This window comes from Alnus glutinosa, chromosome 2, assembly GCF_958979055.1.
Source record: "Alnus glutinosa chromosome 2, dhAlnGlut1.1, whole genome shotgun sequence".
NCBI classification, from domain to species: domain Eukaryota; kingdom Viridiplantae; phylum Streptophyta; class Magnoliopsida; order Fagales; family Betulaceae; genus Alnus; species Alnus glutinosa.
The window spans coordinates 12,144,158-12,168,340 of NC_084887.1; the positions used below are offsets into that span (position 1 = coordinate 12,144,158).

At 34.4% G+C, this 24,183-nt stretch overlaps 1 protein-coding gene across 1 annotated transcript; it reads left to right on the forward strand.

Moving 5' to 3' along the window:
• Positions 1-11,814: 11,814 nt before the first annotated feature.
• LOC133861132 (protein trichome birefringence-like 39) lies at positions 11,815-16,352 on the forward strand. Its single transcript, XM_062296848.1, has 5 exons — positions 11,815-12,177; positions 12,327-12,498; positions 15,199-15,374; positions 15,471-15,629; positions 15,847-16,352. The coding sequence occupies exons 1-5, from the start codon at positions 11,879-11,881 to the stop codon at positions 16,136-16,138; spliced, it is 1,098 nt and encodes a 365-aa protein (XP_062152832.1). The 5' UTR covers positions 11,815-11,878; the 3' UTR covers positions 16,139-16,352.
• The last annotated feature ends 7,831 nt before the right edge of the window (positions 16,353-24,183 follow it).

The following is a 24,183-nucleotide window of genomic DNA, read 5'->3' on the forward strand; positions in this document are numbered from 1 at the left end:
AGTAGTCATACCTTTAACTCTGACGTGTAGCCCAACACGAACGCTTCCCAACCAGATCTTCAACCTGAATGGGTTTTTGATGGATTCCTTTACCTTCGGGCCGACCCCTAAGATAGACTTCACATGAACACTTGAGCACACACTGGCACCGGCTTGAGAGTTAGCAGATCTTTGATTCTCCCTAAACACCCTCTCAAAGCACTATGGAATTAACCACCGAATTCTGTACAAAAACACAAACCTAGAGCCCCCTATTTATAGGCTTTAAGAGACCTCAAAAACTGCTGAAAATCAGACTCTGTCTGTTGAGCGTCCGGACGGATTTCTGCGATATCCTTCAGAAACAGTGCAGTTCTATCCTTATCAGGTTTGTGTCCGGATGACTTGACCAAGCGTACGGACGGTCTTCGCTAAAACCTTTCTATGTATAGACGGAATTCTGGAGGTATCTAAACTGCTGGATATCGTCCGAAAGTATTGCTGAGTCGTTCAGACGATCTGCAAATACAGGACATCATCCGGATGTGATGCCGAGTCGTCTGGACGGATTGCAGATACTTCCCAAACAGTGTCAACTTCTGAAAATAGACTCCTTGTAGAATACTGATTGACCGAGCGTCCGGACGGGGTAGCTCTGACGTCCGGACGTCTTCAATGTTTATCTGTAAGACACTGTGGGACGTCCGGACGCATTCAAAGGCCAGTCCAGACGGTTGCACAAGAACCGGCTGATTCTGACTTGGAAATTGCATGGAATCATGGACATCTTCTTAGAAACTTGTGACCATACACATGGCATTAAATGAGAAACTGTCCATATTACTTGAAGACTCTGAGTAGAACCGATAATCCTATTAAAAAGCAACCGATACAAAAAGTGTTTTTGTCAACCAGAATGTTGCCAATATAAAATACTAACAAAACTCTCTAAACATACATAATCATAAGCAACACCAATATCAACACAAATGTTGGGAAATAATCCAATGGTGACCAGCCCATTTAGGAATTATAGGCTAGTAAGGTCTTCATAGGCCTAGGAAGACTTCCTCCTTACCTGAAGCCCATGAAGATACAATTATTCACAAACATCTTTTGGTCGGTGTTGGCTAATCTTGGATAGAGGATGTATCAGGATTATCATATCTTGGGAGCGCCAAGAAGAATACTCGTACCGGGTCACCCCAGAGGCATATACGCCCTAGGAGACCATGATCAATGAGTATCTCGCAAGCCAGTCTCGGGATAGCTATTGCCCGAGACAACGAAAAGAACTCATACAGTACATCCCAGTCCAGATGGTCCCGAAACTAGAGTTTTTTGGGACTGTCATGAGGTGACTGGAACACGGGATATGCGGGATCCTTATCCCGATATTCTAGAAAGGATTTGCGGGAAGAATCTATCACGTGATTCTTGGGAAGGGTGCAACGAGGTCTCAATCCTGGATTCTTCGGGATAAGCTCTTATCCCACACGATTTGGGATAAGAGATCTATCTAAATTCAACTAGGGAACAGTCTTGGCTGAACAAGACTCCCTCCAGGATAAGCTCTAATGAAGGAAAAACCTTTCTGTCTTCCTACTAACGCTTTTATCTTTAATAAAAATTTGTGTTGCCTTTGTGTTCAGTTGTTCTCATCTGTACAGCGAACAACAAATTATAAGATACTTTCAGAACCTTATCCGGGAAAGAGTCAATGTTGTTTTTTTGTCTCTTTCCTCTGTCCGGTACCAAAGCCATACCTTTGAGTGCAGTTTGAACTATTGATTTACGTAATTGGAAGCAGTTTCCAGTGCACCAAACACGTAGCTTACCGAATCAGTTACGACACAGATGGGAATGCATGCTACGAAAGATAGGATCGAGTCTATCCTACACGATTTGGGATAAGAGTTCTACTTGAATTCAAGTAGGGATAGTCCAGGCTGAACTGGACTTCTTGCATACAAATAGGCTCATACCCTAGGTATAAAAAACTCTCGGCTTTTATTGTGCTTTCACTACTCCATACGTATTGTAAAGAGAAACTAACTTAGGTATCAGAGTGAGACCCCGCTGGCAGACTCGTCAAGCTTATTTCTTTATTTTCTTTGTCTTGTAGGTATTAGACAAAGCACCCTCGAAGCCGTATGTCACCAAATCAGAAACTGTACTAACAACAAATATTAACACATGTTTATAAAAAAATAAAAAATCATAATCATAGGATTTCTCCTAACATACCAAAAAAAGAAAATACAAAAACATCAACAATATCAAAGTCTCTCCAAACTGTGAAACAAACTTTCATGGCTCCTTCATGCGAAAGACGACAACTTGTGGATCCAAGCATATGCTTCCAGCCTAAATAGCCAGGGACCAAACATATTGAGTAAGGCCCAAACATATGTTTGATAGTTTGGAATATTTTTGTTCTATTTTTTTTGGTTCTTTGGGATCCTAAAATTATTGTGACCACAAATTGGTATCAGAGCTCGAGTCTTGTTTTGTAAGATGGTAACTATAAAATTCGAAGTAGAAAAGTTTGAGGGCAAGAATATTTTTAAACTTTGGTGTGTCAAGATGTGTGCTTTGTTGTGACAATAAGGCTTGACAAAGATTTTGCATGGCAATGCGCCATCAACATCTTCAAAGGAAGAAATTACAAAACTTGAAGAAAAAGCCCAAAGTGCAATTCTGTTGTCTGTTTCAGATGGAGTCTTAAGAAAAGTCGTCAATGAATAAACTGTAATTGGTCTACTGATGAAGCTAGAGAGCTTGTATATGAAAAGTCCCTCACTAACTGGTTGTATTTGAATCAACAATTATATATCTTCAAGATGAAAAAAGTTATGCCTCTTTGTGATCATCCAAATGAATTTAATAAACTTCTTATAGATTTGAAAAATATTGATATTAAAGTTGATGATGAGGATCAGTTCCTGATTTTGTTATGTTCATTACCTGATTCCTTAGATAATTTCATTAATTAAACGTTGTACGGTAGAGATACCATATACTTAGTGGAGTTTAATTTTTCTTTCAATTATATAATGTTGAGTACAAGAATGAATAAGAAAGGTAGTGATAATTAAGCTGAGGATTTATTTGTGAAGGGTCATTTAGAAAATTCCTCTAATTCTAGAAGTCGATCTAGTGAGAGAGAGACACATGTAAAGGAAAAAGTAAAATCAAGAGGCCAATTGGGGTCTAAGTCAAATAAGAAAGTTAAATGTTACTATTAAAAAAAGTATGGACATTACAAAGCCGAGTGTCTGAAGCTGAAACATAAAGGGAAAGATGACAAGTCAAGTTCCTCTAATTTGGCTGGTGATGTTTAGATATCCTTAAATTAATTAACTAGTACGTAACATGAGCTTCCACCATTACTACCATAATATCAGAATATATGCAGTGGAATTGTTTAATTGATCTGAGGTTACCGCTATTTACCCTTGTGATCATTTTTTTTTCAAAGATTATGTGCAGCGGAATTGTATAAGTGTTCTGATCCCGTGGGACATATGGTACAATTTTGGTGCTTTGATATTGTACATAGCCAGCCATCATACATATGGCCTATTATCTCCCTTATCCTATTTAGGTTTACATGTCCTATGGGATATATGATATATCTCGGTGCCCCAATATTGTACATAGTTAGCTACCCCCTAGTTGCTCGACTGGGTTGATCCCCTGGTGACACACACTAGTGATGTCACAATGACCCCACCCATGGGAATAGCTCTCATATTTACAGAAAAACATTCACTCAACTCACTACTAAGCCATAGAGTCAAGTCCGTATAAACTAGTATGCACATGCCCCAGATACTTCACCCATTTTTTCATGGTGGCATGCCATAAAAATATTATCTTTCATTCTAGATACATAGACACAACTTCATCTGTGAATAAAACACATTATTTCACAATCCAGTTTAAATCAACAATTTCTCATAAATACAAGGGCTCACGACATATAATTTAAATTATTTCGTGTAAGTTAAAAGATGCACATTTATAACAGTGAAAATGATCATGCTCAGAAAAACAAATTGTTTAGGTGTTCTCATGGGCAATTACTTACTTCGTGCACAAAAGTTCAAGTTTGGACACTTTGAGAAGTCTAGCTTTTTAATATGCATTTTTACTCTATTATTGGTCATTTTCCTAAATTAGAAAACTATAATTATCACTTAAAATCCTAACTTTTATTTTCTTACCTCCACCATTCAATTGCAATCCAAAGATCGCTGTTTCAATCCACGTAAATTGACCAATCAGTGAAAGACACCATTTTCTGACCAAGCTCCAAACATTTTACCACCTAATTGTCTCTTATGAGTTATAGAGTTCTAGAGTCATCTATTTTATGAGCCTTGAGTATCTTTGGGTTTTAACAATACTAACTTTGACTTAAAGCCATTAAAGATTTTAACTTTCCTACCCATTTTCTACATGGTGAGCTCGAAGAAACCATTTATATGCATAAGCCAGGGGGGTTCATTTTTTAAAGAAAATAATATCATGTTTGTTGGTTGAGGAGATCATTCTATAGTTTGAAACAGTATTCAAGACAGTAGTATAAGTGTTTTGACAACTTTATGGGCAGTCATGGTTACTTTAGAGGTAGCTATGACAGTTGTGTGAACTACATGCAATTGTGAGAGGGTTTGTTTGTCTATATGTTGCTCTATGTAGATTACATGTTTATTGTTGCTAAAATAATATTAGAGATTAACACATTGAAGTTTTTGTTGGGTGATGAGTATGAAATGAAGGATTTTAGTGCTGCGAAGAAAATCATAGGGATTGAGATTCAATGGTATAGGAAATTGGGAAAGTTGTACTTTTCACTGAAAAAGTGCATTGTGAAAGTACTTGGAACGCTTTGTTATGCACAATTTTAAAAAACTAGTGAGTACTGCATTTGTTGTCCATTTCAGACTTTCAACAGGTTTATCACAACAGAGTGATGAGGAGGAGCAATTCATGTTACGTGTTCTTTACTCTAGTGTTATTGGGAGCATCATTTATGCTATAGTATGTAGTCGTCTAGATATTTCATAGGCAATCAGTGTTGTTAGTCGCTACATAACCAATCTGAAAAGGTTCACTGGCAGAAAATGAAATGGATACTTCAATGTTTACGATGCAATATAGATGTTGGTTTGGTATATAACATGGTATCGATTCCATTCTCATTGGATATATTGATCTAGATTATGTTGGTGATATGGATAAGAATAGATTTTTCATAGGTTATGTTTGCACTCTCTCGAGTTGTGTCATTAGTTGGAAGGCACCATTATAGTTGACAATTGCTTTGTCCACCGCAGAGGCAGAATATATGGCAACTGTAGAGGTAAGGAAAGAAGTAATTTGGCTAAGAGGTTTATTTGGCAATTTGGGTTTGCAACATATGAGACTATTGTGTTTTATAATAGCTAGAGCGCAATACATTTGACTAAAAATCAAATTTATCATGAGAGGACCAAACACATTGATGTCAGATATCATTTTCTTCGGGAGGTTGTAACACATGGTGATATCATAGTGAAGAAAATTGATACGACGAAAAATCCAACAGATTTGTTAATTAAGCCTGTTTTGGTTCTCAAGTTGAAGCACTTGGATTTAATTGATGTTTGTAGCCTATGAATAACCTTAAGGGTTTTGGAGGAGACATCATACGGAGATTTGCGTTGAGACTTAATAAAATTCAAGTCAATGTGAGGATTTGTTGCATGAATGACATGATTTCTTCAAGTCAACTATAACACCCCCAAAATTAAATAATTGTGTTTCTTTAACTTAGAGAGTTACTGGTGATTCCTCTTGACCAATTAGTTGGTAACTGATTGGTGGAATTATCCATAAACTTATCAAAGTAAAAAGCATGCGGAAAGAAGAAATCATGATTAGAGATTACTAAATTTAATCATCCACTAACGACACTAAGTGTCATCAATTATAGACTCAGAGCTTCCAATATCATTCTAAAATAAGACTTAAATCAACCAAACCTTCTACTGCAAGCCATTCCATAGGTGTCTTCATCCTAGCGAATTTCTTGCTCTGTATATTGGCAACCTGCTAAATCGTAGACACCAAGGTGTTCGACGAGTGTAAGGAAAGTAACTGCATAAGTCCTGGACTTAGTAAATAAATTATTACAAAACCGGTTATGCAATGAGCCTTAGGTGGCAGTTTATACTTCTTGGATATTAAACGTGAGTTTTTCACAAAAATGATGTGTGTTGCCTCCGTTATTATGCCAGATAAAAATGTAGTTTATTTTAAAGAAATGATGAAACGTAATTTCAGTAACAAGTACCAATATTTTAATGCAGAGAAGACATGTTATACATATTTATATAAAGTCATAGCTATCCACCAATGGTTTACTCAGGATATTAACACATTCCTGGCAGGGTTGACGCTGTTCCGAGGAACCTGTAATACAATAATGGTACTCCGAATATTATACGCATGCCATCATATACTAGCAGCCCGATCGAGTTCGACCTCGGGTTGCCTGTACTACTAGTAAAGCCGTAACCATGACTCCATACATGGTGTGCCAGTCACAAAAAAAAAACCATTAAATCTAAGGGTCATCATAATATAAAAGTAATTTTTTGTGACCATAGGGTCAAGCTTGTATAATAAGCTCATGATCGTTCTACCGTATGTACTAGTGTACCATGTCATACAATACAAATATTGTTCATTTATTATCATTATAAAATAAGTAAATATTCATTTCAAAGTAATTATAAAAATTAGTAGGCTCATGACATAATCCTTGAAAGTAAAACATGCTCAGTCCACTAACATATTGCATGTGCAAGTAATAACGGTTTCGTAAACATTTACTTACCTCATCTGCTAATCCATAATCTTGGACATCTCGAATTCCCGCTACTGTGAAACATAGTCTAATATTATTAATAATAACTCGAGAGTCTAATCCATGCCCGTAAAACTCTAATCATGAATTAGACACAAAACCCAACATTAAAACCCTAATCATTCATTCTGAGAACTGTCGAACGTTCGGCAAGCAAGGGTCGATCTTTCGACCAAGTTTAGTAGAACATTCAATAGATACCATAATGCATGAAAGACCTAAAATGTATCAACCCTTAACCAAAGTTTTTAATGATAAAACATATCAACGCGATGGGTCATGAAAATTATGAGTAAGTTTATAACTTCTTAGAAAACCATTTTCTTTAAAAGAAAAAGAAAGAAAGAAAGAAAAAAAAAAAAAAAAAAAAAAAAAAAAAAAAAAAAAAAAAAAAAAAAAACTACATTTATAAGACTCTACTATGTATCTTTTAACTTTATTTTATAATATATATATATATATAAATAAATAAAATAAAAAATAAAAATTTGAAGGACAATTTACTGGTAGTTCCCCCTTACCTGCGTGTGGCCTTTCCGAATTGCTGCTCTACCATCCTCCTTTGTCACTACAGTTGGTTTTTGGCGTTTTGTTGTATTTCTATTTTTTTTTTTTTTTGGTGTTTTTCCACAGTTTTTTGTTGTTGTTGTTGTTGTTGTTGCTTGTTTTGTGTTATTTGTGTTATCATCTCCTTACAATTATGCAAACTAATTTGTTAGTGGAGACTTTGGTTGCCGGCGTTTGTTCCTCTTTGACGGTTCCTGTATAGTTATTGGCAGTACTTCCCTTGTAACAACCATTTAACTGTGGTTGTTACCTTTACTGTTTGAAGCTCCTAACTGAGCCATTTTGCTCTTATTTACCGCTTCGTGCGACCCTGATCATTTTTTGATTCATTACCTACTATTTGTTTTCTTCTCTGTATTGCCTTTTCCTTTTAGTTTTATTGTTAGAGAGTCTATCTCGTTTTATTTGTTTTTTTTTCTCTATAACTCTTGTCCCATTATTGAATAGAAACAAAAAAAAAAAAAAAATAGTTTTTATTTTTTATTTTTGTAAAGAAGTTACCTTTTATGGCAAATAACCATATAAAAATATGAAGCAAAGGACGGTACTGGTACACTTCCTCCATTATTCCACTTAAAAAAAAAAAAAAAAAAAAAAAATACATATCGTCCATTATTCCCCACGTACTATTTATAATCGCAACCGTTGCTTTCATTTTCGACCAAAGGACTTTTAAAGCTAGCATTCAGGCACGGTTTAACAAATATTTAGTTAAAATCTGCTTAAAGAATATTGTTTTTCTATTCTAATTATTCATTTTATTAAAGTATTTACATCCTCTTCAACATTTTACCTATTCATTTTTATTATTTTATTTAATATATTCTTTCTTTATCTACTCTAAATTATTTTTTTTATTAATATAATTTATATATTGGTGAGTAACTTGAGTTCTCATATCCAGCAAAATTGGTTGAGCATATAAAAGATTATGGGCTTAATTCACTTTTAAAAGATGTCTTGAAAAAGGAGTAAACATCGTAATTTATAAAGTGCTCAATTCATATATCTCTTAGCGATATATGAGATTTTAACATAGCAATGTAATAATTCAACAAATTCTTAATTATTCTGACTAGCCCAATGTAAATTCTTAATTACACTATTAGTGAAAATAACGTTTTAACTATTTTAATTTGGGAGGCTAGCCTAATGAGAGTGCTAATCACCAAAAGTATAGAAATGGCATCAAATTCAGTCGCGTGCTTCAAGTTGAGTGATTAAAAAGTACAACGCAAGCGGCTTGTCACTGTCGTTAGGTCCCCCGTTATAAAACAATGATGGTGTCAATATATATCAACGGCAAATGGATTATTTTCACTATTTAATTTCAAAAAGTTTTATTTTCTATTATTTTTTTCTAAAAGAAAATGCATTTATCCCTTTGAACACACACCTTATTTACAATTACTCTAAAAATTATAAAAGTGGCAGCCATTAATTTTCTCTTTGTTCCATTGGTTAGTATTTTTCTGTTAACTTGAAACACAAAAACTGTCGCACGTAATTTAAAATGTTCTTTATGCACCTGCATAAATAAAATAATCAAAAAAAAATAATAACAAAAAAAAAAAAAAAAAAAAAATACAAAGAGAGGAGGAGACCTACGTTCCAGTCAGGGGTGGAGCCAACTTTTAGACTTTAGGAGGCAAATTAAATAAATAAAATAAAAATTAGGAGCTTTTGTTTTTTTTTTTTTTTTTTTTTTAGGAAAACCTTCCCCCCTCCCCCCAAAAGCCATTTTTAATCTACAGGTATAATTGTTTTTTTTTTTTTTTTTTTCATATATGATAAAAGACATTATGGATAATTTTCATCATACGTGGGCCACATGTTGTATTTTCTGTTCATTTTTTTTAATAAAAAAAAAATTAAGAAAGTGGCAAAAGGAAGGACACAATTTTTTTACAAATTGATTTGTAGGAAATTCATATAAACCAGTCTCGCAAAACGACTCGTGTCATTTTAAGCTATCAAAAAAGGAGATATGTTAGTTGCACAACAATGCTGATGTGTCCAGCATTTTTATTTTTAAAAAAAATTATAGACACATCAGCATTGTTATGCAATTGTTTTTTTTTTTTTTGGAACAAAATAACCAAAGCTACCATGCATTAATCTGAAGAGGCCCGAGGACAAATACAGTGAATAGAGGCACATTGGCACCTTACAGAGTAAGCCAAAAAAATTGACTTGGGTGCTGCCTACAAATAAACAAATATTACAAGGACAGATGTTTGAGCCCCTCTTTAACAATAAAGCACTCCTAACAAATAAACTATGGCTAATTTAGCTAACAAGCCATAAAAAGTCTAGTAAAATCAACAAATTTAACAAACAGACTTTCAAAAACTAATCTAAAAAAACTACTGAAAAGCAAATGCAATTTAAAAAACATATACTTCTCAAATGCAAAAGAACAAATGTCACTATTAAAAACTGATTTGTTTGAATTTCCTACGAACCAGTTTGTAGGGAATTTATATCTCAAAAGAAAAGTGTATAGTATTTTGAAAGATAGAATTGTCATTTTTAAAATTTTGGAAATTAGGATTATAAATCGAGAATTAGTTCAAAGAGGCAAATTAAAAAAAAAAAAAAAAAAAAAAAAAAAAATGCCGCACCCTGTAAATTAATGTGATTAGTACTTATTTAATTGGTTTAGAACAAAAGTTGGACACGTGTATTTTCAAACAGTAATGCTAGCTGGTGCAAATTTTAATTTATTTTAATTGGTTTTGGCGGTGGTATTGGAAGTCAGAACCCAAATTTCTTACAAACGATCATTAATTTGCGCCATGCTTATTCAAAACAACCACCGCTTACAAAACCATGCGCACATGCATTCACGTTCAAATGCTTACCGTGTTAATACTGTTATGAAAGACTGCCTATCATATAATTTTATGATGCGGTCGTAAAAATTAATTAGTGTATCAACATTTATAAAAGAATAAAAAAATAGAAAAGAGTTGATTTTCATTGTCACGTTATGTAAGTTGTATGAGAATTATGTATTATTTTACTAAAAAACATATTAACTTCGTATAGGCAAGGGTGTATTGTTTTTCAAAAACAAATTCTATTGGTATTTGTAATTTTTTAAAAACAAATTAGATTTTATTCAACTTTTTTTAATTTTGCTTCGGAATTCGTACAGTAAATTATAGTTGAATTTATATTTCAAAAAATTGAATACTTAAACGCCCCATAACAATTAGAGCTTTCCTCCACAAAAACTTGAGAATATAATTGACCAAGAATATTGTATTGCTAGATCTGCTCCCTCCTCCTCTCTTTTTTCCTTTCTACTCTTCACTCCTACTCTCTCCCTCTATTCTGGTTTTTTTTTAATTTTGTTTGTAGGTGTTCTCCGACCAGATCAGCAATTTTGGCGTCTCCGCTATGCATCTATTCATCTATCTCTGTGCTGTCTTGTTTATCTACTTTCTGACCTCCGCTGCTATTTGCTGATTGTATTTTTGTTTTGAATAAGAGTTTTTTTTTTTTTTTTTTTTTTTTTTTTTTTTTTTTTTTCTTTAGATCTGCCTTTATGGACAATCTATGAGATGGATGTTATCTCTCATGACCTGAATAGTTTCGGTGTAAGGAATTATTTCTTACCGCTGGTTTAAATAATTTTTTTTAGAATAGTTGACTATTCTTATCTTAGATTTAATCTACTTGGGAGCGATCATCATTCAACGCCAAAGAAATTGTCATAAGATTTGGGTAAGATCATGTTCTCCAAAACGTACTCCAACAAGTCAAAGTGCCATTTAGGTTGATTCCAACTCATATAAATTCAAAACCTAATGGCATCGATATATCGATAATGGCTTAAAACATATTTTAGGAGATTTATATATAGGATTTCATTTTTTGGTAAAGTGAAAAAATAAAAACAGAGAAAATTATAGGGTTGATATTTTGAGATCATCAATGATGTCTTAATGGGGGCACAACTGCGACAGCTCCGACATTACTCTGAAACCTACATTTTCAAAGGACAAAATATGCGTGAAACAAATATGAATATTTTGCCACTTTTATCTCCTTTTTCCTTTGAAAAAGGTCTTGATTCTTGAATCGCCTACCAGAAAATAACTTAAAAAATTATTTTCAATTCAATCTTTCTTGCCGGGGATAAATATTTTCCCATCATTGTTCTTATTTTAGAATCAAAAAATCATCATGATTCCAAAATTTTCAAAGCAAGGATTGGAGCCAACCCCACATGCCACAGTCCAAAGAGTCCACGAAAAAATAATTAGAATAAATCTCTCTCTCTCTCTCTCTCTCTCTCTCTCTCTCTCTACATTAAGCATTATAAAAGGTGCTTGCTTGAGACAGCTTTTCCTTCAATCCTCGTCCTTTTCTTGAGCGATTCCGGATCGAAACCCAAGGAAATTAATGGGTTTCCTACTATTCTTCCAGGCCTGGTTGTTTCTGTTCCTGTCTTTGTTTTCCCACCAAACACAGGGTGAGGATTTCATTTCTCTCAGTCTCAGCAATGCTACCCATTTCAGTGCCCGTAAACTTGCGGGCAAATGCAATCCGTTTAGCGGTAAATGGGTTTACGACGCTTCATATCCTCTTTACTCCTCTTCCTGTCCCTTCATAGATCCCCAGTTCGACTGCCAAAAGTACGGCCGCCCTGATAACTTGTACCTCAAATACAGATGGCAACCCTTCTCCTGTTCCTTACCCAGGTACCCTTTTGTTGCCGTCTCTCCCTCCTGTTTTTACACAGTACAGTACTTACTAGTGTGTATAAGCTAGCAAGCTCAGATTAACGTTTAAATTATGTAGTAGTGAATTTACTACCGGTGATTTGAGTACTGAAGTGGCAGTGGCACAGGTTTAACGGGCTAAATTTCTTGGAGAAGTGGAGGGGGAAGAAGATTATGTTTGTGGGAGACTCGCTGAGTTTGAATCAGTTCCAGTCTTTAACGTGTATGATTCAAGCGCAGGTGCCAAACTCTAAGACCACATTCATCAGGAAAGATGGGCTGGCTTCAGTAACATTCGAGGTGATGTTTCTGATTTTTGCTTCTTTTTACTGTTGTTATTTACACTTTATCTCTTTTCATGTTGAATTTGAATTGGAAGCAATCCTTGATGGTCTGTCTGGTCATACCGCATGCACGTCTTCTCCCTTTCTCCCCATCTTTTGAGAAAAGTAAAGTTGTTTTGAAATTTGAATTACACAAGTGCTTCTGTTCCAAAATGAAATATGGTACGGGTACCCTTCATATGTGTTATCATCAATTCCCTCCCTCTCATGTCGATCTCGAAATACGAAGCGCTCAGAATTATTTCTATATTGCCGGTTAGGATGTTCTTAGTGTTTTCCGTGAGGTTAAAGTTAGGATATAGTTCAACCGGTTTGAGAGAGTGCTTATAATTTTCTTATCATATTTAGACTCTTTCTATCATTGTTATCCGGCCATGATAGGTACTATTGCAGTGACGTATGAGTAGAGTAGTCATTTTGGTCGTTTTTTCTTGTATTTTTTGCTTAAAAAAAGAAATTTCACTTTTGTGAGTAGGCATATTTGGCGGATTAAAATCCGTAATAACTATATATTCGAATTGCTAGTCATTCAAATAAATAATATAAGAGATTTTATATAAGATATATCTGCTCAAATGAATTGTCGAACAATCTACTCGATTTTAAATTGCGACGAATCTGCTTTTATATATGGGTTGCCAAAGTTTTGAAATGGTTAATCACGAGGAATGAAAGTGCAGCCCTGTGGGGGTGTAGAGCTCAAGTTGAGGGCTCCTTTTGGCAACTATTTTCTCCTTTCTTTCTCTTATATTTATTTCTCTAAAATAAAATAGAATTTCAAAATGTTTAATTTTTTTTTTTTTTTTTTTATTTCGCATTAATAATTTTTTTAATAATAAAATTTATTACAATACAATCCTTTTAAATTTATATCACACAAATTACTATTACTACACCTAAAAAAAGTTTAAAATGAGTTACGAAACGGGCCAAACCTTATCAATATGTGTGGGTGTGAAAGAAGCATTGAAAAAGAGGAGCGTGATTGGTGGTATGCAGTCGAGGCAGGACTTTTCACTTTGTCAGAACATGGCAGGTTTGTTATAAAAAGGATTTGGCTTTTGTATGCCCTAATAAATGATTGAATATTTAACCAGACAAACTTCACTTTCACTGCTACTTCTCACTTTTAAACCAAAAGGTAGCAAAATAAAACCCTCTCTTCTTTTTTATTTTATTTTATTTTATTTTATTTTTCTGGTTGTCACAATTTATATCAACTACATATACTTATACTGTAAAATTTTGTTTTTTGAAAAGAAAGAATTATCAATAAACTATTTTATTTTTCATTTATAAGATCTCTAGTACCCGGCCACCAACCTAAAAATGAGTTGGTTACCCTCCCATCCAGCTATAACGTCATGTCATGAATCATAGGTGGGTCAAACATGTTGACAGTACCAAATTTATACGCTGTTCTACCCCTCTAAATACTAGAAAACGACCATAAAAAAGTTTATTGTCATTAACTCGTCATGGACCACGATACCATGTCCTAAAATCTCATCCTATGTCATAACATATTGTATTTACTCAAAGAAATATATATATTTGTGAAAATATTAAGCTATTTATAATATTTTAAAAATATATTAATACTCCCTTTGTTTTAACGTAGAATGATTTTTTGATTTGTACAGAAAATAAGCAACGGTAAAAAATGGTTGGGGACTTCTGGCGAAGGTCCAATGGCGGTTCAATTGTGGTCTGACAGTTTGAGAAAAGGAAATTTAAATTCAGAAAATGATTTACAAAATTTAAAAACAAAAACTATTTTCCAAAATTAAACAACTATTTTTAGTCAAATCGAAAAAAAAAAAAATTTCAATCGCATCAAACAGCAAATATTAAGAAAAATATTTTACACCTAAATAAACTGTCTAAACAAGTCTTACCTTATATATATATATAAGCATTTAAGTCCGTAGGCCGGCGATGTGGTTCTACGGTAAGGACCACATGTTCTGCATTATATATATACGGCTTTTGTTCCAAAAAAATCTGCGAGGGTCGCAGTCGGTCGACCATTTGATCAGAGTTTGACAATCTAAATAAACCTAACGTGTAACATCTTCTTGTGCAGATCAACACAATCTTATGTGCAATTATTCTTCTTCCTAATTTCTCCTATTTTTTTAAAAATTATTTACAGTTGTTTTTTAGACCGAAAATTCAACATTAAATAACTAGTTTTAGATTTTTACTGTTATTTATTTATTTATTTATTCTTTTTGTTTCTAAATAAAAAATTAGTTCTTCACTTAATTATATGATTGTATACAAAATGAGTATAAGACTGAACCAATTAAGTTCTCGATTTGCAAGCAAATGCAGAGTAGTTGAAAGTTGAAGTTATTTATTTATTTTTAGTTTGTTTCTGAATCATTTAATTCTTAGTTTGTCAAACATTTATTTTCTTCAACCTTTGGGAACTTTACCCCATTATTATTTGAGTAATGCTATATATATATATATATATATATATATATTACATTTTTATCTCACAATTATTTCGTAACGTATGCGTGTACTCTCAATCAATCATTAATTTTTTTTATTTTTATTATTCTTTAATAAGAACCGATCGATCCAACGGTTAATAATTAGACAATTAGTTGAATTGCAACTTTGTTTGTACACTTTGTGGGTGCAGGAGTTTGGAGTTAAAATACTGCTGTACCGCACACCATACCTGGTGGATCTTGTTAATGAGAACAAGGGCCGAGTTTTGAAGCTTGATTCCATAAAGAGCGGCAATGCATGGAGAGGAATGGACGCCCTGGTTTTTAACACGTGGCATTGGTGGACCCACACAGGAAGAACCCAACCGTAAGATCGATCTCATATATATATATTAATTAAGCTTAATTAATTATTGAGCATGAGTGCTAATTATATAGTTGTTTAATTTATTAATTGTTGCAGATGGGATTATATGCAAGAGGGCAATAAACTGTACAAAGATATGAACCGATTGGTTGCGTATTATAAAGGGCTAACAACTTGGGCTAGATGGGTCAACCTAAATGTTGATGCTTCCAAGACCAAAGTCTTCTTCCTTGGGATTTCTCCCACCCATTACGAGTATATATGCAAACCTCTCCTCAAAAACTCACACATTTTATATTTCTCTACTATATATATCTTAGCATTATTACATTTTATATTATTTCATCACTGTAATTGTAACTTTGATGGTCCAATATTGTGGAAAGTAAACATCATAAGGTATAATGAGATCGAAAATAGTGCAATTAAATTAATATGCTAATTCATTGATGGTTGTTTGCATAATGATCAGGGGCAAGGATTGGAATGAACCATCAAAATCATGCTCCAGTCAGAAGCAACCATTCTTCGGGCTAAAGTACCCGGCCGGCCCACCATTGGCTTGGGTGGTTGTGAAGAAAGTGTTGAGCAGAGTTAAGAAACCGGTGTATTTCCTAGACGTTACAACGCTTTCGCAGTATCGGAAAGATGCGCACCCATCGGCTTATAGCGGCGAGCATGGGGGCAGCGACTGCAGCCATTGGTGTCTTCCAGGGCTGCCGGATACTTGGAATGAGCTCCTATATGCAGCCCTCTTTAGTTGAAGACAGGGTAGGGTGTACGTGGGCAATGTACTTAGTCGATCGAATTAGAAAGAAAACCCATTGTTTTCAATTCTAGGAGTTTAATTATTGTTATTTTTGTTGTGTAAGTAGGCAATAAGAGGGCTGATACTCAAGCTGTAAATTTTTAAGATTTCTTTGGCAGAAAGTTGCCTTGAATTGGAAGCATTAATATATACCCTTTGCCAATTGAAAAGCTTTTGAGTTTTAACATCATTCGGATACCAAACAGCTGCTAATTACCATGCACAGTGATAAATCTAGCAAGCATTTATTACTTGCAAATCTTTCACTTAATGCTTAAACAATGTTAACGTATGCGTGATCATGATCTCCCCACCCCTCACCTGTTTTTTTCCCGTTTTCAGTTCAGTAACAAGTAACTTCTATACGGATGCCAAACGTAATGCTTAATCTCTGTCAAGCCTTAAACTTCACGAAAACGACGCCGTCATGCAGGCCTTTTTGTTGGTCAAAGAGAAGCTTGATGGGAAAAATTTGGCTCCATTCTCAAATTTCAGATCTGGTTTTTCCTCCTCCAAAAAACAACCAGATCTGTCGCTACAGTCATTAGCCGTAAATGAAGGCCATGGATGCTGATTAAGTTGCAATGGGCGGCATTGAAGCTTGATGACTGCATAAAAAACAAAATGAGAGAGAGAGGGGGTTGTTGCATGTTAAAACAGTTTCTGGTATGGTGTAGATATCACGTTCTTCAATACTACTCTCATTCTCACGATCACCGTAAAACAAACAATGTCCAAAGAACTCGCCGAAGGGGGCTGAAGCCAGACGGGTTTCACTCCGATGTCTAAGTAAGTTTCTGAGAGAAAAGTATGCTAAAGTGCAATAGTTTAGTCTTGGTTTCATACCTGGTGTAGGAGCCTATTTATAGGTTAGGAAGTGGAGTAAAGCAAATTAGGGTTTCATCCCCAGCCAGCACAAGGAATGCCGCCAGAGCTCAATTTGGACTTGGAATATTTATTAGACCCAAATTGGGATTCTTTCCCTATTCGTTTTGGAGTAGGATTCTTCCCTTATTTGCCTTGGACTAGGATTCTTTCCCTATTCGTCTTGGAGCAAGATTCTGGCTGAATTTCCTCGGATCGTATATGATACCGGGTCTACCAGAGTCGTGACCTTGCGACCTATTTAAGTAACTCATCATTTCCACTATCAGCGACTAGGTTGACATATCGGCTTTCAGAGAACATTTTATCCGAGGCACGACAAAAGAAGTCAAACCTCAGGCCTGTGACATGTTTGTTCTTGGGACTTGGAATCATCACTATGGCATGGCGATTATTCATTAAGCCAACATCAACTTAATACATCTCATAACATATACATAATATATCAGAGATAAAGATTTGAAGCGGAAACAAAATTCATTGACGAAATAAAGTAATACAACATCAGAGTCATACATCTGTCTATCTATTTAAGGCCTAATAAAAATATTATTTACATCAAAGAATGGTTATACAAAATAAATGTTACATGCGACACAAGCCATGTAACGTCCAAGATATTAATTAAGTGTTAAAAACATGAATTGGACTAATTAAGTGAATAATTAAGTAAAATGTGTAAAAAACACTTAGAATTGAGTTTCTGAGTTGTGCCTCTGGACAGACCAATTATGTGTCCGAACGGGTTAGTCAGTAAGGTCATTTCTTGGCATGTGTTCGGACGGGACAAATCTGTATCCAGAGGACGGGCTTCGCAGAAAGTAGCATTTTTTAGTGCATGTCTGGACAGGCCTTGTAGAAATTGTTCGAAGTGAATTTTCAACTCATTTCTTCCCCTTTTCTCTCATCTGAAACGATTTCTCTCCATCCTCTCTCCCCCTAAATTTTGGTAGATTGAAGCTTCTAACATCAAATCCAACACCGAAAACATGATCCTTGCTGAAAAATATAGAGACTTCTAATTTACCGTGTGTGTGCGAACAATGTGTAACAAAATATCAAAGTGCGGAATTTAAATAAGACAAATATTTTGTTAACGAAGTGAAAATTCAATTAAGAGAAAAACCACTCCAGGGCAGCTAAACCTAGGAATTCCACTATTCAGAAGACAAAGCTAGTAACAAAGCAGTAACACTCACATACCCCGATGCAACGATCGTACCTTGCACTCTAACGTGTACCTATACACGAACTCTTCCCAACCAGGTCTCCTACCTAAAGGGGTCTTCAAAACCATAATAACATGACTTAACAAGTTAAGTGATCCATTTTTTTTTTTCTGTGCGCGATGCACTTACTAACATATTCACATAGTTTAACAAAATAGAAATGCAATAAAGTAACATAGTGGGTGATATGATGACCCCCCAAAAGCCTAAGCATTCCGGCCACCTACCCATCTGCCTCAAAACCTGAAAAGGGGAGAAAGTAAGGGGTGAGCAAAAGGCTCAGTAATTAATATTCCCAACCGAGTTAAAACGGTTGAGGTTGGGACTTTTTGAAATAAATAACATTAAAAATTTGAAGGTGAGACTTAAGCATATAACATAAAGTAATTACTTGAGTTAAACTCCATTTATCTATCTTCAAAACATTTTTCTTTTCTCTTGTCATTTATGGCCTTGCATACTATTACGCCCCGTATGCGTGGGGTTGTGCGATCCAACCTTCGAGGATCGAGCATCACCCGTGGCCTCGGGGTGCCCTGGTCAACTAATTAACTTCTGGGTGAACTCAGCATGACATTAGTGATGGCCACACTTTCCCGAAACCGTACTTCAGTGTGGTGCACTCCATCTAGCCCGGTACCGTGCTTCTTTTCTTAAGGCCAAGTGTCTTAAAACCTTCATTTACGTAATTTGGTTTCACTTTACACATGCTCATCATTTACTTCCTTAAACTTTCAATAATCATTTAACTTAGCACGTGAAAAGGGATACCACTTCGTCCCGTAAAACTTTCTTTATTGGGAAAGTTTCCTAAAATGAAAACTTTCCTTAATTGGAAACTTTCTATAAATGAAAACTTTTATTTATTTGGGAAAAATCACTAGAATAGAAGCTCCCCTCGTTTGAAATCATCATTTTTTATACGGAGCATATATACCCACTTTTGAGTGACAACTTAGTTATAAATCATTCTAATGCAATGAGCTTTTTAAATCATATGATGATGAAAAAAAAAGGAACATATATAAAACACTAACAAATTAAGATAAATTCCATAACAAATACATGTCATTAAAATATTTAAGATAATAAAGCATTACTTTGCAAGGTAATTAAACTTTCAAAATAATCCATTATGACATGTATAGTAAAAAGAATTGAGAATCTTTAGAATTTAAATACATTTGGAAGGGGTAAGGAGTACACCTTACCTCGCTATTGCGGTAAGATATGCGAAGATCTGCTAAGACCTGAACAATAAAGTTCATCTGGGTTAGCCCAGTGCTAGTTATTCAACTACCCTAATTAAGAGTATGTCGTCTCTTACACAACTTTCCTAACCCTTTCCCCCAGTTAAAATATTTTTTTTTATAATAAATAAATAAATAATTAATTAATTAAAATTAATTAACTTTTATATATATATATATATATATATATATGGGGGCTTGGGTCAAGAATGGCCCATTTGGACATCCTCCTAACTAGGTTAAGCACTAAGGCCCAAAACTCACTAAATGTGTCTAAACTAGTGCTTTTTCACTTAACCTACTTGGGCCATTGGCCCAAAACACCTAAGGCTATTCACTTAATAAATTTTGGATCAACACCCACTCAAACATACCATGGAAATAAATTTTCCAAATTTAATTCAAACCTTCTTCTTCTTTTTTTCTTTTTTCTTTTTTTTTTTTTTCATATATGAGAAATATCGTATTTTCCTAAAGTAGTTTTAACATCGCTTTAAGTGTTAATGTTTAGAAATAATTTATCACTCAAAAGAGCCATACTATAAGACTATTTTTATTTTTATTTTGTTATAAAAGATTATGACCCAATCTAAAATCCAAACTCTTTACTCATTTTTTTTAAAAAAACCATTTTTCACATCATTTTACAACTATGGACATTTGGTATGAATCCTATGTCATTTCCATGGAGAATATTACTAAAGAGTCATTATGAAGTCTTCTTTATAGTAAGGTGGTGTTCATGAGCTCATACATTTAGTCATTTACAAAACTCTTGGTCATCTAAGATAAGGTAGATGTGATTTAAGAAAAATAAAACATAAGGTACATAGGTTTGGGTACAATACATGCTTTTATGAGGTCTTTTTAAAATGTGTTTTCATGATATAAAAGAAATTTGACAATATAAGAGTTAAGTTACCTAATAAAATAATTTAGTCACATTTTCATGGTTTAAACAAATATTTATACAATGTAGGCAAAATATCTCATCTAGGTTGAAGCATGCTAACACATGGTTTTAAATATCCAAATAAAATATAACATACAAGTTAAAGCATAACATAAATGGTTGCTTGAAAGAGGAGATGATGAGTTACTTACAAGGTGAAGGCAAAAAGCACACTAGAGCTTAAAGGCTTCTCTAATGGAGGAGTGGGATGAGCTCTTGGAGCAGTTGAGAGGTGAGGAAAAATGAAAGAGTGGATAGAGTGAAATGGGATGGCTTGGACGTGTAGGTGGGAATTGGGGGGGTAAGAAACAATTTCCCTATTTTGGGGAAGTCAAAAATGAGTCTTGTTCTTCCAAATGAAGAAAGATTTCTCCTATTAATTAGTTCATTCCATGTAAAGGTCCCTTTTCTTTTTACCTAGGTGGTCTTATGCATGGAGTGGTTTGTGATTTCAAGACCACTTAATTAATAAGGATCATCTATAATTAAACAAATTTGAAAATCACAAAGTTTTATTTCATATTGTTCTATATGCCATATGTTATAAATTAAACCTTAATTTATGAAATCAAGTATTTTCCATTATCTCTTTTAAATGGCTTGATTTAATTTTTATTAAGCTTACTAGGCCTAATGACATGGTTCATAAGTTTAGGCTAAAGACCTTGGTCAAATTCCTAAGTATAAACATGAGGGTGTTACAACCTGGATCTGCCAGGTGGAGACCAAGATGGGGAAGGCACAAATAGCCCAACGCCGCAGCAACTGAGAATCTCTGCTTGGATTTGCTTGGGAGAGACTATTTTGGAAGGGTTTTTTGTTGCAACTTTTTGTTTGGATTTAGACTCGATAGTGAGACAAAAAAGTGGTAAAACTCAAGAGAGAGAGAGAGAGAGAGAGAGAGAGAGAGAGAGAGAGAGAGAGAGAGAGAGAGAATGAAGTGAAAATAATAATAGAAAAATTTTGGAAAATAATATTTGAAGAAAGTAGATAGTGGAATGAATTAGGTGTGTACAAGCGGGGTGGTTATTAATTACTAATAATTGCCAACAACCACTAATCGAATAACCGGGAAATGGAAAACCAAAAATAACCGCAACCAGATAACTGGGTAACCAGTAACCGTTATATATATATATATATATATATATTTATTTATTTATTTATTGTAGATAGGCCTCAAATTAAAACTCAACCTCTAAATTCAAGGAATGAATCATCAAGTTTTTTAATATGAAGGTTTGGTATTTTTTTGAATTGTCATAATATTTTGATTACAATACAATGTCATTATATTTTATAATATTTGTTTGTTTGATTTTCTTTGCAATCATTTTATTTAATCTATGGACTTGATTGTGAGCTCATTGAGATGAATGAATGGTGAATGGTAAATGAAATTATGCACGTCTAGTAGTATTTACTATTTAGCATTGAATATTGAACAGTTGGATTAGATTAAAAAAAAAAAGTTCAACAATATATGAAAACCGGTTACCCGGTTGAAAATCGGTTTTTAATAACCAAATAACCGGCGGTTGGTATTAACCGCAACCGAAACCGGTTGCAGTTGCGGTTATTTAAATGGGAATAACCATGACCCTAATTGCGGTTACGGCTATGAAGAAATAACCGCAACTGATTGTACACCCCTAAAATAGATACTCTGTGGAAGCTTGTGTTAAAAAGCTAGTAACTAAAATAAAAATTTAAAAAAAAAAAAAATTAAAAAAAGTTTAAGTAGGTAATGAAAATTATTACTGAGATTCTCTTAGAGGCACTACAAAAAAATTAGGTATTCAGGGTCTTTTTTTTCACTGCCTTTTGCCAAAAGGTTGTTAATTGTAGAGTATCACTACCTTTTGTAAAAATGACTTCTTTAGCTAAGAGATAGAGTCATATTTTAAGGAAGCCGTTGAAATCAGGGTCTTTAGGTCTTTTTTCCTACTACCCTTTAGTAAAGTGATGTAATGTCAGAGTTTGAACTACTTTTTGATGAATATTACGTTGCCTTATTAGAAAGGTCTCATAATTCTCTTGAATTTCGTCCTTTAAAATATTATGCAGTTACCCATTGAAGAGATAGGTCACTTTAATTTGAAATTCATTTTTGTTGATAACCTTTCTTTTTTTTTTTTAAACAAAAGAAATTTAAAAACCTTAAATCCTAGCTAGCCATCTGATACGGTCAAGAAAGTTTGAATTCAATCTTGACCGTTCATTGGAGCAATATACCCTATATCTAGTGCCCAGAAGAAGAAAAAAAAAATATTGAAAACTATGCACTAAAACTGACGAAGCACCAGACTACTCAGTAGACTCATGATTACTGCAAATTAGACGTGATGGTGATGAGTCCTTTTTAAAGGACTTCAAGTCAAGTTAGAAGACTCAATACTGCAAAAGGGACCTCATGATGATGAGTCCTTTTCAGAGGACTTGGTGTCAAGTTAGAAGACTCACTCCTTTCCAACAAAAAAAACAAAAGGAAAAAAAAAAACACAGAAGACTCACTTTCATAAAAGGGACGTGATGTTGATGAGTCCTTTTTCAAAGGACTTGAAGTCAAGTTAGAAGACTCATTTTCATGGATTTGAGTCCTTTCTCAAAGGACTTGAAGACGTGTGCTGCCCAGAGTAATCGGAGTAATTCTATCCGTCTAACTAATGTCCAACTTGTGTCCAACTCTGCTGACGTGGCACCACGCCACGTCAGCCATCATTTTTTTTTTTTAAAAAAAAAAATCAAAATCAAAATCAATGTGAAAACAATTTCAGTATATCCATTTCACCATTTTCCCCCCAAACCCATTTCCCACCCAAATCTCTTCCTCCCTCAACCCCATCTACCGCCACCCAAAACCACCACCACCGTTGAACACCGACGAGCCCGCCACCAGTACGGACGTACAGCAGCATGTCGGCTCCATCTCCATCTCCATCTCCGGCTCCATTTCCAGATCCAGCTCCATCTCCATCTCGACCGGTGCGGTGGGTCCAGCTCCATCTCCATCTCCATCTCCGGATCTCCGTGAAGCTCCACCGTTCGTTCTCCATCTCCAGGCAACACTCTCATCATTGGAAAAGATCAAACAGTTAGGTTCGTTGTAATCGTCATTTTCTGTTTGCTTGACTGGAAAACCCAGGAAAAAGAAAAGAAAAATTTCCTACTAGTTCTTAACATTTTTGTTGTTCGTCCTCTATTATCTACATTACTCTGATAGAATCTGAACTATGATGATTGTGAATGAAGAACAGAAATGGATGAATGAAGAACAATAAGGAAGAAAGCAAAGAACAACGTAGGATTGAGTTGAGATCAAAATGATTCTCACTTTCTGTATATTGAAAACTGTTTAAGGTTACATTATATAGTAACAAGTTACATCAGGAAATTGAGTACAAGATAACCAACTTTGCCAACTGTAAATGACATGTGATGAAAAGGAAAATAACAAACTCTGTGATGGAAAGGAAAATAACAAGAAATCGATATTGTTTTCGTTTTTCTTTTTGAAAGTACATGTATTCAAGAGTGTTTGGTTGGCTGACAAATTGAGGAAAATACACAATGTTTTTGAAGGTTATTCTTACTGAGAGTTCATTCTTTTTCTTTTTCTTTTTCTTTTTTTGTGTTTTCCAATAATTTTTTTTTTTAAATCGCCATTTATTTGTTCAATTATCTT

Excerpts from the sequence above, each read along its gene's own strand:
- LOC133861132 (XM_062296848.1), top strand. The coding sequence starts at position 11,879 with ATGGGTTTCCTACTATTCTTCCAGGCCTGGTTGTTTCTGTTCCTGTCT. Across the intron at positions 12,178-12,326 it reads TTCTCCTGTTCCTTACCCAG|GTTTAACGGGCTAAATTTCT; the intron begins GTACCCTTTTGT and ends GCAGTGGCACAG. Across the intron at positions 15,375-15,470 it reads CACACAGGAAGAACCCAACC|ATGGGATTATATGCAAGAGG; the intron begins GTAAGATCGATC and ends TAATTGTTGCAG.